We start from the raw sequence: 19,620 nt of genomic DNA on the forward strand, positions 1-19,620 counted from the left end.
CTGTTCTTTTCAATGTTTGCTTCCTTAGCTCACGTTATTGTCCAGTCTTCTTTCTAAAAGGCAGGAGCTTTACTAGAGCATATGGAAAAATCCAGTCCTTCCTACCAGCATTAGGCAAATTAAGTTTAATTCGGAACAAGATAGTCTGTTTTAACCCAAGTTTATACAACAGAGAACGCTTCGATTTAGAGTACATAGGAGTAGTTGAACACAGAAAGAAATATTTCAGGTGTTTTCAACCAGAGGCCAGATGTACTGGAGCTGTAGAAATGAGACAGCCAGCAGGATCAAGTCTCCATGATGTGAGCCTTCTAACTTTATTTTTACTCCTAAATTATAAATCCATGTATTGTCAAGAAATTGTGGGGGACAAAAACAATACATATATTTTAAATCCCTCATTGATGCCTTTCTCCCATCCTTTCACTGGGCCTCCAAACAGAGCTGTCACACAACATATAATCCCAGTTTCGCTTCTCCTCTTTTTAGAGCTCACTGTAAATCTTGAAGATGGAAGATCCCCAAAGCAAACAACTGAGATTACAGAAGGAGATAATGCACAAGCCCCATAATAGAATCAGCCATTGATTGAATGTGCTTTGAAAGAAAACAGCACGATTAAATCATGTTTATCCTTCAGTATTCCCTCTGCACACACAGTCACACTCCTCATGGTGTTCCAAGGGTACATCTGTCAATGATTTATGCAATCCCCGGACACCAATCCTTGGCTTCAGCTGAAGAACCTGAAGGAAAAGAAGACAAGCATCAAGAAAATAGCAAGTGTTGCATCACACACCTAGACTATGAGCTAGATTGCACTGGAAACACACTAGATGACAGGAAGCCTATTAAAAGAAATAGGCTTTCCTTGGCCGAATTTCTTCATTTATTCCACCCACTAATTACTATTTTTGCTTTTACCTGAAGCCCTTTGCAAAATTGATTAAAACATGTTGAACAGATACTTGCTTTTACCAAAGAAGACTTGCAGTTCCATATTTCTACTTAATTTTATGTAAGGGCTAATAGTATAGTTAACCCAATGGAATTTGTAGATAATTCTGTAATAAATAATTTTAGCTATAGATTTATAACAATGGAAGTGGACAGATACCTGTCCCTTCATAAAGTTCACATCTACCACTAGAGAAAGCTGAACAAGGAGGTGTGGTTGTGATGTGTCTGAACTGCACCAGTAAACAAATACCTCAGGAATGACTTCATAGTTCCACAGAAAAATATTTTAACAAGAAAGATATTACTTTTTTTATGTAACACCTCAGTAAAATGGTAAAAAAAAAAATACTATAAGTGTAATACATAAAATTTTAAAATATTAATATTGGTGCATTCCTATAGTAAAAATAAATTCCTTAATTGGCTTTCAGTATTTCCAAACACGCAAATGTAAAAAAAGGTGTGTACCTCATGGTATTTTTTGGTGACTTTTGTTGGTACACATTGGCACTCATTGCAACTCTGATGACAACAAGCACAGTTTCCACCACAACGTTTAACCAGAAGACACAATGGCCAGAAGATGGTGTCAGTTCTCTTCAGCTCCTCCCTCAGTGACACGGAGAAGTTGCGAGGAGTACAGCTATACAGCCGCACCTCCTCCTTTAGGAGGTTGAGATCGACCACTGCAAAAAAGACAAACGAACTGGTGCTTTACTGATTCGTAATCTAACTTCATTGGTGGTAAATCAGCTTCAGCAGTGCAGAATCCTTGAGGAAAGTGAATTTTTGTGCAGGTGGTACAGGTTCAGCACACAAGTATAATACTGCAGTTATATGGATACCATGAAACCTAAGTGGAATGATCTTTGCATAGGAATACTCACCAATTATTTTATAACTCTGGCAGAGTTGGTTCAAATGAAACAAAGCAAGTTTGGCTACTGTGTTCCAATAAATATGCTATCAAATCAACCCTAATGGAGTTCCCTTTGTTCACAGTCATACTCTGAGCTCTAGTGTTGCTATTCTATATTAATTTTGGATTGGAGAAGCATACACAGAAAATTAAGAATCCTGCAAACCTCCAAACACATTTTTAATTCATTTGCATAAAGCATTAAAACTTCTTCCCTGCTAAAATTTCAGTTATTGCTTCTTTGCAAGGGCAATGTCAGTATGAGAAAGAATCAAACCATTTATATCTAAGAACTCACTTCTATGGACTAAGAACTTCAGGAAGTTATGTCATTGTCAGTGAATACTGTACAGACAACAAACAAGTGCACAAGTATGTGTATCTATATAACTATTAGTAGACTCCATTTTTCCCTTCCTCCTTCATAGCAGCATATATATGAATTTCTGTTGCTTCTCTAGGTTTCATTTTCACTTGATGTGTCTTAAATAAAATACAGCTCCTCCTTGTAAGCACCTAACTTGAAGTGCAGGTTGAAGATATTAACATTTGGCACCAGTTTCCCTATAAACTGGCTCCACTGTATCACACTGTTTGACTATGCCAATGGTTGAACAGCAAGCTCATGAAAAGAACTGAAACAGGGCAAGCTCCTTTAGGTTCACCTTAGCTGCATAGCCATGAAAGGCCTTGAAAGAGGCAGTTAAGACTGAACATTTTTTTACTTTGGTGAAAAGCAATGCAATTTCATTTATTTCAGAAAAGCCAGACTATAATAGTCATGACCCCCTGGGATCTTTTGTCTGTACTGTTTCTCTCCAAACCTACCACCATTAAGGAACAGAAGTAATGTTTAATTCACAGGGGTACTCTATCCAGTAAAAAAAAAAAAAAAAAAAAAAAAAAAAAAAAAAAAAAAAAAGAAAACCCTATGATAATATGGCTACTGAGATGACTGAAATAGAGGTCTTGAACAAAGCAGCAAAGAGTTTTAAACCCACTGTTTTTGAGCTAAATCAAGAAGAAACTAGGGGAAAAAATATCCCAGTGCATTAATATTACTTGAGAAATACTTTATAGTTATTGCTAGCAGTTCGTAAATAAAAAGATATAAAATAAAGCTAAAATATGTTCCTGATCTGAATCACCCTCTAGAGAATACTTTTTTTTTTTCCCCCCTCTACTAACTATGTAAAGAGCCTCTAGAGGTCACCAAGGAGAACTTCAGCCTATCAAAGCAAGATAATGCCTCTCAATTCTATTTAAACACATAAGAAATAAAAAGAATTTAGAAGCTGCATTTTGCTAGTAGAAATGCTCACTAGTACTGTCCCAGGAGCAGATCTTTGGGCAGCAATTTGATTCCATGTTTCTTCAAACATTTCTTTTGCAGACCACATCTGTATACTGGCATCCATAAGTAAGGGTTTATTGTTGTGAAAGGTCAGTTAAACACACTGAAGCCTTTTCTCTGCTTGCACTTACAGTGAATGCCAAGCTGGGGCACTTCATTCCATCACTATCAGGCTAACATAGGCTCCTAAATAAACAATCTGATTTTTAAAAGCAAGGAGTGTGTAATAACTCCAATAAAGTTACTGATAGGACGCTAGCCTGCCTCCCACACTGCAAGAGCATTCCTTGGAGAAAGCTGAGAAGGCAGCAGAGGAGAAGAGAGACAAAACTTCCAGGGGAGAGATTCACTGTGAGAAATTAGAAATGATTTAAGCTCTTCTGATCAGCTAATAGCTCTAGGCTGAGTCATTTAGAGGGTGGACATGTCTACCTCCATTAATCAAGGACTGTGGACAGGAATGGAGTACTTCTTTCTCCTGCTACCTTTTCAAACATATAAGTGAACTGTCTGAATGAGGATAAAATGCTTAAAGAAGAATGAGAGAAATGCTAGTTCTACTAATACTTTCTACTGGTAGATTTCTACAGAGGCTGACATGCTTGGTACAGCAAATTTCATGAAGCTAAGCTTATGCATCCTAACACAATTGCTGCGCAGCCCTTCACCATGAGAAATTGAAAATGGGAGATGGGCACAGATGCCTCTTCCACCAAGCCCACCAACCAGCAGGAGAGAGATGCCTGTGTGGTGTTGTGCTTCTCCATTACCTCCTGCCTACTGCCAGCAGTTGAGGAATGCATCCATTTCCTGATACTAGCTGTAGTTATAACACAGAGGAAAGGGCAATGCACAAAAATGAGCAGCAAGTGTATTACACATTTTGTCACAAAATTAGAATGAATTTGAATTTGAACTGAACCCCTCAGACCTGCAGATCCAAATTTTAAAAAGGTTCTGTGGGACAACACACAATCACCTCTTGGCAGATAGATTTCAGTGTGCCTTACTGTTACAACGGGCTTCAGGAGAGATGAAAAATCTCATGTTTGGTTTCCATGCTTTACAATGTACTAAGGTATACTGCTATTATGCCTCACAGTGAACCCTTGCCGTACCTTATGTAATTCAATTTCATTAAAAGGTCTGTGGCAAATTTATCTAGTGCTTATATAATCACTTCTTTGAAGTGTGTGAATGAAGCTGTTATTTTTTCAAAGAGTATCTGTCTGTCCAAAATTTATTTTAACACACTGTGGGCACGAAGTTAGATGAGAGAATGTATATATTCCCTTAAAAGTGTTTACTTAACCACAATAAAAGGTTATGTGGATTTCCCAAGTGCACTGAGTTACAGTACCTGTTATAATATGAACATTTAAACACCCCTTCAACTTGGCTTCCACTCGTGTATCATATTTGACACCCCAGCCAAAGGTCTTTTGTCTAGCACTAGCTCAGGAGGAATGGAAGACTGCAGTAGCACATGAATGGGAAACACTAAAATAAAAATAAGGGGAGAAGGAAAAAAAAAAAGAGAGAAAAATATGTAGATGCAGGTAGGTCTACAGTAAAGTCTATTTCAAAATTGTGCCTTCACTGGCACGTACAACTGAAGTAATCCGTGTTCACACGAGCCTGAAAGTAACTGTGTTCTGCAATTGGCAATGCAACCATCTGGCATCTTCTGGGATGTGTATCGAGTACCACAGAGAACCCTCTTTCCCAAAACATTTTTCCAGCTGGATGCTGCTCTCAAAGTCAATGAAACAAATTAAATTCTGGTTGAGGTGCTTGTGTGTGGGCACAGATAGCAGTAGGATGGTTTTCATTCCTAAGTACCTTGGAGATGTTCCTGGGAGTGTAAGTTTCATACTGGCTCCTACAATAGGATAGGGTTGTTACGAAACCCCAAATGAAGAGTAAAAAAAAAAAAAAGAAGGTCACATAGCTATATGAGAAACATATCTACTAAGGACTATGGTTGGATCATGACTCTTCTTCTAAGCAGATTTCAGAATATGGTCTAATGATTATGCATAGATTTCTGTGGGAGGCGATGGGATCATTTTTTTTTCACAGCAAAATATATTTTATTTTTAAGTATGTTTAATATTATAAAAGAATTTAGGACTATATTTAGACATCAAAGCCCCTGAACTTGGTGTTTTTTCTTTCCTGGCTAGAAGTTTTTGGAAGCATTTTATCCAGAAAAAACATCAGACACAGAATTTCTGTGGAATTTAGGTTGTCTAAATATAGTCTTTTTCATATGAATTATTAAGTAGGAGTAGAGGATAATACTCTTCTCTACATAAAGTAACATATACTTTTAATTACATTTTCATTTAATCTAGATGTAAACATGTTTGTCTACGAAAGTAGGACACTAATTTAGTTTTTACACTGAAATATTGCAAAAATAAAACTGATCTAATTATAGAATCAAAGAGTTTGAAAAACCCAAACATTTCAGGGCATGCACTTCTCCCAAACATTTCTTAAAAAGGTTTTTAAATACAGCAAACATACTACTAGAAGGAATAACACTAAAAAAAGAAGGAAAATAAAAGAAGAAAAAAAGAAAAAAAGAAAAAAAGAAAAAAAGAAAAAAGAAAAAAAGAAAAAAAGAAAAAAGAAAAAAAGAAAAAAAGAAAAAAGAAAAAAAGAAAAAAGAAAAAAGAAAAAAGAAAAAAGAAAAAAGAAAAAAGAAAAAAGAAAAAAGAAAAAAGAAAAAAGAAAAAAGAAAAAAGAAAAAAGAAAAAAGAAAAAAGAAAAAAGAAAAAAGAAAAAAGAAAAAAGAAAAAAGAAAAAAGAAAAAAGAAAAAAGAAAAAAGAAAAAAGAAAAAAAGAAAAAAAAAGAAAAAAAAAAAGAGGTTTTCTTTCTCTATCTATTGAATAGACCTAATAGTTGATACTATGTCATCTCAACTGGACATATTTTCTGCCTCAGGCTATTACATTACACACTCAGTAATGTAGTCTGAGGGTGGTCTCCTAAAGATAAATGTGGCAATACCGTGATATGTTTATTCAGTGGAAAAATCTATTTCAGCATCTAATTAGAAGTCTTTAAAAGATTTACTCTGATAGCTTCTTTCTAAGATATGTCTTGCAGGGAGTTGCTTTTGTCTATATAGATGTTATCCAACACCTGCATTTTAGTTTATGTAAGGTTTCATAAATTACATTTTGTTTTTCTCCCACTTACTGTATGCTTATAGCATACATTTGGCAAATACTGAATCTCTTTAATTAGGAAAGTGTTAAATGACTATCTGAAAGGCATGGTCCTTTGCTGAAAGCTTTTAAAGAAATTTCCTCCTCTTTGACTCTTGATTTAGTTGCTGTGTGCATAGCTGTAGCAATACAGGTAGGGTCGAAGGGTTGATTTTTAGGCTCTGAGCCAAGAATTAGCTGTCAAAAACTTAAATTTGAGTTATGAAAGGTTTTACTTCTTTCCTGCTAATCAGATGCTAATCTAGTTTACATTTGTCAACAGAGGAGTCTATTCAGTAATGTTCAGGTGTTTTCATTTTCATGCTGTATGGTGGGCAAGGAAGGAGGTGTTGCCTGCATGCTATCCATCCACATGGACTCCATAAACATGAAATAGTGGGCAGCATTTGGACGATATGTGGTAGAAAATTCATGATGTCAAATGTAGATGGAAGAAAATTACTTGCTGAACAAGAAATATCTCCACAAGTCTTGAAATACATAATCTACATCTGATTCAGCTGACAACTGCATGATCAAACCAGACATGGACACAGGGATTTCATGAGGTATCATGGAAGAGAAACATTTAGCTAATTGCTCACAATTCATATGGTGTAGAGACTGGACCAATTCTAAGGAAATAAACAAATTATTCACATGATACAGTAAGTGTAAGAAATTACCTTCCCCAAACAAAAAAATAAAGTTTTTGCCTTCCATAAAAAAAAGAAAACCACAAAGTTTGATTTTGTCACCCAGCCCAGATGCCCTGCTACTTTGTGGAAATAAAGATCTCCCAGGTTCCCTACAAAAAACTACCCTGTCTGCTTCTATTTTTTTTTCTCCTTTGTTACTTTATCCTGCTAAATTCCTTTAAGTTTTGAGTTTAGTTATTGTCCTTTTTCAGATAATATAATGGTGAGAATAGCTAACAACAATGATGTCTGCTGTATTTCTAACATATTCCTTTCTTGGAACCAAAATTCAAGGTGAAGAATGCTCTTAATTACTGTTTCTTTGTTAAGAAAACACACCCGTAGAAAGCCGCAAGGCCAGACAGAAGAGTAATTTACCTCTTGATTTCCTCCCATGAATATACGCCTTTCCAAGAAGTTGCCACGTTGGCCTGTACAAATCTTCCAAATCCAGTTGCCACCGATCTGGTTCAAGGTACCGGATAAGTTCTTCCACAGTACTAAATCCAGCAACGGCATTGTTTAATACATCTAACGGTAAAGCTGATGGGGGTAGCAATGATGGGCTAGGTGCTTCTGTGTGGTGCTGCAATCAAAGCCAAGAGAAGAGTACCAGTCAGAGGGTTAATGGATCTGCTTTGATGAAGTGCTGTACTTTATGAAGTTACATAGCTGGGAAAGTTTATAAGTGGCTAGCTTGTTTCCAATGTACAGTTTACCTAATAAGACAAATGACAAGAGTCAAAAAGTACCTAATTATTCTTCAGCGATAAGTGTAAACAAACTTCCACTAGACAGTTTTCCCACTTCTTACATTTCTAGCCTTTAATATAGCATGCCACTATACCTGTTCTTTGAAGAAGTTCACTGAGTGATGGACATGATTTTAGAAATAGAACAAAGAGTGATTTGAAAATATGGCCCCATTACAGGCATTTACTGTAACCCTCTAGAAATCCGAGGAAACCCACATTTTACATGCTGTCTTTCCTATGAAACTTAGCAACAATCTTTGTCTTCTTGTCTTTCAACGTAAAATATGAACATACCCTAATACAAAGATAGCAAATATTCCTGCTCTCATCTATAGATGAAAAAAAGCACCAGTTGTGTTTCATACAGTACTAAGAATTATCTTTCCGGTTAAACAATCATTAACAGAGTAATAACAACATCTGGCATTACTATAATTACTTCTCTGTTAAGGAAAAAAAAAGTTCCCAAGGATATGAAAATGCTGAAATTGAGTACTGAAAAAGTCTATGTACTTTGCCACAGCACAAATGTCACTGACAAACTCACTGGGTTGGGGGTACTCAGTGACAGGCAATTCAAGCAAAGTGAGACTTCTGGTTTTGCTCACTCTACAATCTGTTTAAAAATTAGGCATCGATTCATATTTTCAAAAGAATAAAAAGAGGCGGGAAGGGAAGCCTAAGCAGGAAGCTGCTGCTGCACCACCATAAATTTCTTTAGGCTTTTATATAGGCAGACATCACTACAGACATTGTGTCCACAGTACTACACTAGAGCAATTTATCTGGACCATGTAAGAATGATGAAGAAAGGTTTGAACATACTACTGATTCAGGGGATGGGAAAGACGAGAAATCTCGAACTGAAACGTGCAATGCTACATGCGTCATGGCTCTCAAGTCTGGTCTATATAAGATTTAGGGAAAATTTATTAACTATAAGTACAGTCAGGTTTTGGAAAAGGTTGCCTGGAGAGGCTGCACAGTATCCATCATTGGAGGTTTTCAATACCTGACTGGATAAAGCCCTGAGCAATGGTCTGACCTCAGAACTGACCCTACCCTGAGCAGGAGGTCAAACTAGAGACTTCATGAGGTCCCTTGCTGAATTTTCCTACAACAATCCTACAAGACAATATTAAGAATAAAGGACTCAATGTTCCTCCAGTGAGTGAACTAACATGCTTCTTGTCCCTTCCCTGTGCAGTGCCTGTTAGTACTGCACAACATACACATATAAATATATTTATATATTTATTTATATTTCTTAACATGTATTTTTTTTATATTTTTATATATTTTAAAATCCTTATACTGTTTAGTGTCAAAATGGCACTCAGTACTCTAATGTGAAGTGTATACATACTATAATTTTTTCCATCTATAATGTCAGATCAATGTTGTATTCATTTACTTTTTCAAAATGATCAGAGAAATTGATGAGAAATGTAACAGTTATGCAAGAAAAAATTCTTTAATAAAATAAACCTTGCAACACTACACACTAAACAGCAGTTTTCTAAAATACATATGCCTGTGATAGCTGTATTTCATACCAACAATTATATTTTCCTTTTTGTGCTCTCAGTTCTATTAAATATGCATTTTTGGTTTCAGCTAAATGCGTGGTTGAAAGGGCAGCAAATGGAAGTAACCACCATGCCCTTCCTATTTTTTGCTTCAAGGGTTTTTCTCTCTCCATCTTCAAGAAATGCAATCACTAGAATGATTTGTGTTGCTTTTTAACTGGGAGTCTTGCAAAGATAATGCAAGACATGCATCTACTGTGCTGCTACTATTAACTTTATCATCTTTTCATCTTGCTAATCTAGCAGCATTTCCAATAGAGTGAGTGAAGTAGTTCCTTCCCATTCTGGATGAATGTGGATTTCAAAAGTTAAAATATTTCTTTTCCTCTTTTCTCCACTGGCCACATTAAAAAGAATAACATGTTGATCCATCTATTAGGTTATGATAATAAAGCAACAGATTCTGGTCTATAATTTAAATATTTGCTCTTAGCAAAACATGCTACTCGGCAAGTTTCAAAATAGTGCTGTGACACTATAATTCAGATGGTCAAAAAAAAATAAATATTCCAAAATTTTTCTTCCTGTTTTTTTTCCATGATGATGTATTTGTAACCATCACATTCCCTGGTTTGAAGGTGTAGGGTTTTGCTAAGATGAAAACAAAATAAGGATCAAATGATAGAACTAGTACCTGAAGAAGAAAAAAAATCTTCTAGTTTGTTTCCAGCTGAAGAATTTACTTCGTCTCACTTCTACTGGGATTTTTTGTTGCCAATGAGATAGATGGATTCCAGATAAAAATCCATTGGTCTAGAATCTATTTCCACATTTACAACTTAGAACATGCACGCTTAGCAATATGTATATAGGAACTAACCCATCGATTTATGTTATTCTGGATTGAGTAGGCATTTGCCTGAGTTAAAATGTTATGAGGGAATGGTGAATCATTGCTCTTAATGGTAACACAAAGTTGTCATCACTTTCTAATCATTCTTACAGCAAACCAAAACATAAAGAAAAAGTAATTGAAACAGCAAAATTGCACAACTTCAAAGATGAACATTTTAGAATAAAGTAGTTAAAATCTCAAGATTAAGAATGTTTTTCCCAATAATCACTTCATTTAGTCAATTTAAATGATGGTTAAAATGTACCAATGATTAAAGATAATTTATATCATAAAGATATAAATGCTGTAATTTATATTTATAACATAATAACTTTTATGAAATCTCAATTCAATAAATTGTTTAATATAAATGGTAATTCAAATTATACTCTACACTGTTTTTACTTGTTAGTAGGTACTACTTATTTTATAGTTTAAACCTCTTGGACAGAACATCCAGGGCAGCATAAATGGTATTCCTTCCTTTGACTAAAATGATATCTTGGAATTTTATACAATTTATAATTTCACTCAGTTTTCTCAAATGTTTTTTTGTGTTCTATAGACAATGCTTACACCTGCAGTAAGGTTTTACTGTCAGAGGAGATAACAGGATAAATAACTTAATCCAAGCAATTAAAACTCAACTTCATTGATGGGACATACCTTTTAGAACAAGCAAATACAAAACTTCAGCATAACTCTAAAATGTAGCATTGTAGTTGCAACTTCAAAGTGCTGAAATGCTCCTTAAATGGAGCTTTGCCTCAGTTTACAGCAAGTCCATCACTTCTATTATAATTCCTTCCAATTAAATAATCTCAGAAAAAAATCCATGTGCCTAGAATTTAATCTACATCTCTCTTGACATTCCTACTCTGCCCCTTGCTTCGCCCTGCAAGCCTGACACAAACTGATGCTGTCAAGCCACTCTCTGTGCAGTACTACTGGCATCAGTACTCAGTAGGTCTCAGAGGCGCAACTTCACTGCAGAACAGTGATGTGAAACCTCACAGGAGGACCGCCAACAAGCTCTAGCTGTTTTGCTGCACAGTGTTGATGGAGACAATGAAGATGATCTTACAATGAAGTAGCCGTCAACTGTACGCCTAATCTATAGTTGGCATCACCTAACTTACTCCACAGAACTATATCATGGCTCCCCTAACAGGTCTGCTAGCACATAATCAACCTTTGAAATAACAGACATCTCTTTATCTGACAGGGGAGACATAACCCAAGAGAGCAGACACTTGCTTAGGTATAGCAGCTATGCAAAATAGCTTTCCTGATGGAGACCACTTACTGGGAAGTGACGTTCTCCAGGCTTTTCTACAATAAATACTAATCGACAGTAAACACTTTTTCTGTCATAGCAGCACATCCTCGATTAATACCATGTTTTAGGCTTGACACCACCTTTTTTTATTTTTTTGCCTGAGCATGAATAATTTCTGTCAAGACAGATTTGAAAAACACATCAACAAGTTCTGTATTTTAATGTGATTCCTCTAGTAAACAAAACACTCTATGGTTTTTGTTTTTGTGCCCAGGAAACAATTTCAATTTACTTTAATTAGAATAAACATGTTTAAAACCAAGACAGAGCCAAAGAGTTGCATCTTTACTGTTAGTTAAAATGATTCAGGATGAAAAACAGAGCAGAAAACATAGGGCTTCTGCTGCCCTGTAGAACAGCCAAGAATGACAATTAGTGTTGGATCAAACAGAATTTTCATTAGGTGTGTTTATATTGTATTTCTGTATGTGCACTTCACTCTATCAGAACAAATACCTTACAGAAATCCCCTAAGGTGTTTACAAGCGTAAAAGAGAGGCAAATAGACCGAATTTAGGCAACAGTTTAAGATATGGGCTTGGAAAAAAGGAAGGAAATAATATAAAAACTAACTTCACAAAACTATCCAGCTCTGAAGTATATATATAACAAGAGTACCCCGGAAGAAACTTAGGGAATAAAATGCATTTTAGGGTCCTCACAATGTGAGTTGTTCCCCTATTAAAGCTACTCCATCTAGACTTATTCTCAAAGGGGAAAGGGTGCAACACTCTTGTAAGAGTAAGAAGACGACCATCAGTGAAGCAGTAAATCTGAACAAAACCTGCACCAAATGAATTTGAAATTACCTAGTTGAAGCTCAAACCTAAAGGATGACTTACTATGTAGCCTAACTTGAAGACATGTGACCGATTTCTTGTTCTGACACATACGTCCTGTGTGATCCTGAGCATAGTATTTAGGCCACAGCTTCACATTGTAAAGCTCTGGCAGTAGCACCTCCTTGCTATGCCAGCACGACTGTGTACATGGCTGCATCATAAACAAGAAGTAATCTTTCTGAAAAAGAATATTTCTCATTTCCTTTTTTCTTTAACTGCAATCTTATTCACAGCACAGACCTCCAACAGCTAAGCCATCACAACCAAAAGCACAGTGGCCAGTAACACAAACATTTTTAGATTCACTCTCGCACCAGGAATTTCATAGCATAGAGGTTTGTAACACAGCCTTATCAAATCTGTAAAATGAGCATAGAGGCAATTCCTTGACCTCACAAGTTCTGTGAGAGGATGAATACAATAATCATTTATCAGATGCTCATTATTGGTTTATCTGAAGAATCCAGAAGTATTTTAGATAGATAAAGGGTAAAATTTTGGATATGAGACTGTATGTTACAACCTTTCCCATTCTGCCACTATCTATCTGTTCTTCCCTTGCACTGAACCTGCTCCAAGGATAAACAATTCAGAGCAAAACAGCACTCACCTACAATCTACACAAGATCAGCTCTTAAGCACCATCACCATCTAAGCAAAGCTTTCCTTTTGCTCTTGTCTCATAGGAAAGGACTGTCAAGGTACTGACACTACCCTCTTCCAGTTAAAGGAGGGGCAAGAACTAATTTTGTTAGTTTGCTGCAGCCAGGAGTGAGGAATTTCATGTTTAATAACGCAATTACTGAGTTAAGACTGGAACAACAAAAACAAGTGAGTCAAATACTTGGCATGACAGGACACTTACAAGTAGTGAATAACATGTCAAAAATAAGTCCCTCCCCACAAAAGAAATCCCCATTTTTTTCATTTCTTGTCTTGAAGAAAACATTGTCAAGCAGCTTCTGAGTGCAAACCCATTCATCAGTTGGCGCAGTTTGGAGAAATTAGTAAACATAAGTATGGTTTCATCAGACTAGAAGGGACTCTATAACAAAGAAAACCTCAGAGAAACCTCCCCTCTTCTGAAAACCAACTAGGATCAGTACTTTGAAAGAAATAACATATTTCTTCTAATGAAACAGCCTTGCAGCTTTTCTATTTTTTATTATACAGGAACACTCCAAGTCCTGCTTAGATTTAGAGATATGCTCTTGAAACTAATAGTACATGCACATTCTTGTAACACTCACAATAAAGAAAGCCTGGTTTCTTCCTTTATAATCACAGGTAGCCCTCCTATTAGCACCATTAGAAACTATAAGGGAGAGCAGATTTCCAACTCTTTCCAAGTTTCCCTGAGGACATGGAAGCTTATAGGCATAACAATAGCTCTTTCTTTTCTCCCATAAGTACACGCACTAATAACTGTGAAAAGTGTCTAGAAATCCTGACCTACCTGAAAAAGCAAACACTTTTACTTGCTCACATGTATGCAGCACAAAAAAGCGAATCCATTTGTGAAAGTCTGTCACTTGTAAAGACATCTTCTCTGTGCAACATTAACCTGCACCACTGGTATGCAAAATGTTAGTCCTGTTCAAGTAGCAATGTAGAAGGAAGAGGAGATGATCTGTATGTGGGCCTGTGCGCAACCACCTAAGCAGAGAAATCAAGTTCCAGGATCCTCTTCTTGTGCCTTCAGCAAAGGAATGAAAAAAAGAAGGAGCAAAGGCAGATAATTAATTTAGACTGCCAAAGCCAGGGAATAAGGCCAAGATGAAGGGGATGTTTACTTCCAGAGATGGAAGCCAGGAAGGCCAGCGCAGGTCCCATCCATTGCAGCACTACTTCTTCAGCTGAAGTTACTGTCACAGCAGCAAGGATGGTTGCATGAGAGATGACACAGCAGCTCCAGGGCTGCTAAGCAGGTAGTCTGGTAAATTAAGCTCCAGTGGCACGGAAGTAAACATGCATCTCATTCAGCCATCCTCACTTCAGGGACGTTAACTACTGCCAGTCAGATGACATACAGGTAGGGGTACCAACCCTCCTCAATTTAATCAGCTACTGCACATGAGATCCAGACTGCAGGATGGCAGCCCCTTCTTTCCTTAGTGAACCTCCAGCTCTCTGCCTTTCACAGGGTCCCTAAATTTTCTGTTCTTATATTGTGCTACAACTGCTTATCAAAAGCTTGTCCAGCCTCTATCTCACCGAGGACCTTATCTGCCGAGTATCCGTGTGCTTGCACCAATTTACATCTTAAAGCCAGACAGAGATGGCTTTCCAAACTCTACGTCAGCATTTTTGTTATGGCACTTTGAGCATCGCTTCCCAAATCAGGCATCGTTTCTACCCTTCTTTCCATAACCACCAGCAGGGGAAAGGTCACAAGAGAAAGTGAATGTGTTTGTGCCTTTCTGTCTTTGCCTGTCACAGGTGTGAATAAAGGAATGAAGATGTCTAAAAGTAGTGTTGGGAGCAGCCTAACATTTCCTCAGGTAAAGTTTTGAGATAAAAATCTAATTTTTTTTAAAGTTTTAAATATTACCCCAGAGTTTCTGTGCAGTTCACAGAGAAGGCCTGGAATCCTAGTTGTGCTAGACACAACAGGGAGATGCTCTCAAGGAAATTAGCAGCATGAAAATAGCGCAGGATGTCACTAATCATCAGCCTCCTGGCAAATTGTAGCTTTTTGCCTGAAGCCTGTGCACCCTGACACCCTTTGAAATGCATAGCATGGGTGTGAGAGCCACTCTTGTGAAGACAAAGACGACACATATCTAGAGCGAATTCATGAACTCTCAGGGGGTGGCGTCAATAGCAATAACCTCTGGAAACCATTTTAAAAAAACTTCAGTGATTTGATTAATTCTCTCAATAAATTAGTGATCTATAATCACATATGTGTACACATACGTGTGTGTATATATGAGAAAACATTTTGCTTTTTCATGTGATCACATGTATCAGCAATAATCCGCACTATCTCACTTTAAAGGTGAAAAGAAGAACACTAATACTCACAGTATTGTATTGTATGGAAGATCTTATTGTCAATACACTTCATCATGGTAGTAGTAGTGTTTTCTATTCCTAGGAAATATATACACATAGAGAACTATCTTTATTGGGTACAGTTGCATGGAATTATGGATTTTTTCAGTGCATCTGGTAAGTGTCACCGAAGCAGCACACGCTACTTCATCGGGATTTCATAAACACTACAAAATTACTACATTTCTCTCTCCTGTCCTCTACTGAAAGTATTTATTATTCTACAAAATGATCTCATGATTCTTGTATTATTTTAGGCAAGAACTTTCATTCACAGGTTTATTCTTTTGGTTAATTAAGGAGAGAAGAGGTATAAACAATTCTTCTTGAAAGCTGTGTTGCCAGCATCTCTGGTGACTGCAGAGGTCTCAAACCATGAAGCATACAACACCTACAAACCCTAGAATCCATAAAGCTTGGAGATTCAGCCTGCTAGCTGCAAGAGGAGTCTGATGCCTTTCTACCTTTGCCATGAGTTTTTACTATATTTGCTTACATTAGGAATTTGTGGCCATAGTGCTGAATGATAAGATTCTAGATAGAAGTCTCAAAGAAATGCAAGACCTCTCATGACTCGGGCATATTACAACTCAGTGGCCAAACACTCAGCCTTATTCTGAAAGCATGTCCTGATGTACTGAACTGAACAGGGAACATTTAAAAACAAACACTTAGTCTGTAATGAATCAGGTCTAATTGAACAAGCTATGCCATACACTATTTCCATGGCGTAAAGCTTCAAAGTGAAATCAGTATGTCAGTTTTCATCTAGAGTCCCTTCCTCAAATAACTTGTCTTTTTTGTTGTTTGCAGATTACGGTAGATATGAAAACTTATTTTAGATATACAAACCCTGGGTTTTGGTTCCTATAAAGTATTCCTGTGGCAGAGTAGTATCTAAACCATAACTACTTCCAAAGCCTTAATTTTTAGTGAGCACTATCTTCTGGTTTATACATCTCTCTCTTCTAAATGGGACTTTAACCAAAATTTAGTGAGCTCTCCCCACTCCATACAAGTATATATATATATATGCCATAAGAAAAAGTAAGTCTACCTTTTGTATCCTAGTAACAACTGCAAAATATTTTGATTTGTGAACTTCAGAGAAACTGGCATTATAACATTCTCAAAGCAAACATATGCAATACATTTAAAATTAACTAGATGTTTATTTACCTCATGCATATGCACATAGAAGGACTATAACTGCAACTTTAAAAAGTTAAAACCCAGTAGATCATTTTCTTCCTTGTATTATTTGAATGCTTAATAAAAATATTTAGTCTAATTCAGACCACGGGCAATACTAATATCTATATATACATTTTAAAGAGTCAAAGTGTGTGTGTTTATACAGACAAAATACCTGCTGAAAACAAGTGAAAATAGACTGCGTATAGGCAAAATCCTAAAAAATCCAAAAAAGTCCCAAAACAATTTACTGAAGTACAGTTTCTCTCACCCCAATCTCATAAAATCCTTGTTTGGAGAAAGTCCTGCAATGTGTCTTTTGCTTGCGGTATGGTGCTAAAACAAGCAAAAAACCCGACGTCTAAGAAATCATCATCTCTAAGTCTGATAGTACTTTTTTACATTCACAGAACTGTCCTAAACAAATTAACAGCTGCAATGGAATCATTTCAATGTGTTGAACGTGTGAGGGAATGCGTGTCCTGTATAAGCATTTGCTAGAACTTTGGTTGAATCACTTGTAGCGGACGTCGCCAGCAGTCTTCTGCCTTGACAAACCACTGTTCAGGACAGTAGGTTAACACATACATGGTACTGCTTCCGACTCCTGGACGCTAAGTTTTGAAAACACTAAGTATTTTCCTAAATAGTAACTCTGCCCTCCCAGTCTTAGAACCTTCTTATCTACTCTTCCTTACTATACAAACTACTCATCATAGTATTTAACGACATTTAAAATTTATCCTCGGCTTATTTATCATCTCTCATTGTTAAAGGCCATCTGCAGTCTCATACCTATTTCCAGAGCAGAACTCTGTATTGATTACTTGTTGTTTTCTCCTCATACTGCTCTCACTGAGGAGCTAAAGTAGAACTCTACAGAGACCCTTCCAAGACTACTTCTTCATTCTTTCATTGTTTCATAGCTTTCTGTATATATCCACTATCACTGTTTTATATTTCACCTATAAGCTCTTGAGGTAACTTGTTTTTTGTTTCGTGCCTGATTTGTGCTTGTTATTAACGCAATAGGGTACTTCACAGACTGCTTATAACAGTAATAACAACACTTTGAAATAAAATATTCTTTCACGGATGTCCAAAGATACTTGAATGCATATATGAGTAGACAGCTGAATAAGAAGTGTTTTTCAAATGCTGGTATAAATAAACCCTTTACCTTCATTTTGTGAATATAAACTTAAATGCAAAACCATATAGGGTCAATAATAGAGATGTATAAATATCATTATATACCCTGTCTGACACTTAATTCTATTGGATGAATCTGATTATTTCTTCTTTATATATAATACAGTAGCATTGCAATTGCTATATTTTTTGTCCATTAAATGCTATTTTCTAGAACGTCCTATTTTGATGAATGTTGTGTTACCCCTGCAATTCCTTTCTAGAAGGGAAAACTTACAAAGAATTATATATCAAATACTGAGAGACAGCAAGAAAGAGAATCTCTCTTGTCAGTATTTATAATGAGATCCTCATAAATTTATTTACAGTTCAGATCAAAAGTCATATTTAGTGTACAGAGACCCCTGGCTCCAAGATTTAGATGAGCTTTAGCAGAAAGGGAGAATCAAAAGAATCCCACCACAGATTAACCTCTTTCACTGAAACTTTGATACTATGCAAGTCCTGTATACACACCTGTTGTAGGCTGAAATGTGGAAGAGATTTTACTTCAGTTAGGAGAAGGATGTGCGACAGAACAATCTGAATTATGCTTAAAATGTGAAATTATCATCTTAAAGAAGGAATAAGGAATAACATTGTAATTGGACAAGCAGTAATATAAGAGCCTTAGTGCACAGATCAGTCAATGCAAAAAGAGATTCCCACAATCAGACTGCAGTGAGCACATGTGCGTTACTGTGATTATTAATCACTTCATTTATATACACACCCAAAATTCATACAGGAAACACACTTGCATCTGTTACATTTATGATTTACAGAAGGATTTTTTTTTTTTTGTTCTCTACACAAAGCTCTAGTTCTTACTTGACAGACGGTAGTTAATAAGGACTAAATAGTCAACATAAGTGCAGCTGTTCTGAATAGAAAAAAGTTTTTGTATATTCATCTATGACAGGGGATGTGGTCAGCCATAATTAAAGGTCATCATGTTTGCAGACCTTTTTTTTAAGTTACTCATTTTACTCAAAATATGTGAATACTTATAAAAAGCTTAACCCAAATGGAACAACAGCAAGTATTTGGAGTCAGAGAATGAACTGCTCTTTAAATTGCCTCTAGGTGTTAGAAATGCGTAGCTGTTGTTAAGAAAATGTTTACTTATCCCAGTAGGTTCACAGGAGGTTCATCAAACATGAAACACTAGGAATGACTGTTTATTACAGCTGGAAAGTGTATTTGGCAAGCATAATGAAAATGACTTCTACAGTACAAGCAATTTTCATTTGATCCTTCAGTATACGTGTTAAAATGCATTCCACAACAGGTTTCTGTTCATTTCATATCACAATAAAAGGAACACACCCAACATTCCTGTACAGCAGACACTGCAAATCAGAGCTTGTCCTGCCCTGAAGGTAGAAAGTCCTTGAACAAAACATTACTTTGCAGGGAAGGAACCTCAGCTCTGTCCTCATGTATCAGTTTTTAGTGTCACCAAACACTTTAGAGATTGACCATATTTTAAGATTTGTGAAGAAAAATATTTTGTATTGTTTGTCATATTTAAATTTGCTTTTGTATGTAACATACACATCACGACCCAAAAAGCATTGTAGAGGCTATGGCTACATTGCCCATGTAAAGATTCTCACACCATTTGAACAAGCCAAAAAAATTTGTGAGCTAGCTTTTATAGCGCTA

At 36.3% G+C, this 19,620-nt stretch overlaps 1 protein-coding gene across 1 annotated transcript in view; it reads right to left on the reverse strand.

Moving 5' to 3' along the window:
- Nucleotides 1-580: 580 nt before the first annotated feature.
- PDGFC (platelet derived growth factor C) overlaps nucleotides 581-19,620 on the reverse strand; it is a 132,799-nt gene continuing 113,759 nt past the window's right edge. Inside the window, exons 4-6 of the mRNA XM_075709301.1 lie at nucleotides 7,529-7,736; nucleotides 1,429-1,646; nucleotides 581-746 (exon numbers count right to left, since the gene is read on the reverse strand). Coding sequence (XP_075565416.1) covers nucleotides 630-746; nucleotides 1,429-1,646; nucleotides 7,529-7,736 — 543 coding nt within the window. The 3' untranslated portion in view covers nucleotides 581-629. The remainder of the gene's footprint in view (nucleotides 747-1,428; nucleotides 1,647-7,528; nucleotides 7,737-19,620) is intronic.

Source organism: Pelecanus crispus, chromosome 4 (assembly GCF_030463565.1).
Source record: "Pelecanus crispus isolate bPelCri1 chromosome 4, bPelCri1.pri, whole genome shotgun sequence".
Lineage (NCBI taxonomy): Eukaryota > Metazoa > Chordata > Aves > Pelecaniformes > Pelecanidae > Pelecanus > Pelecanus crispus.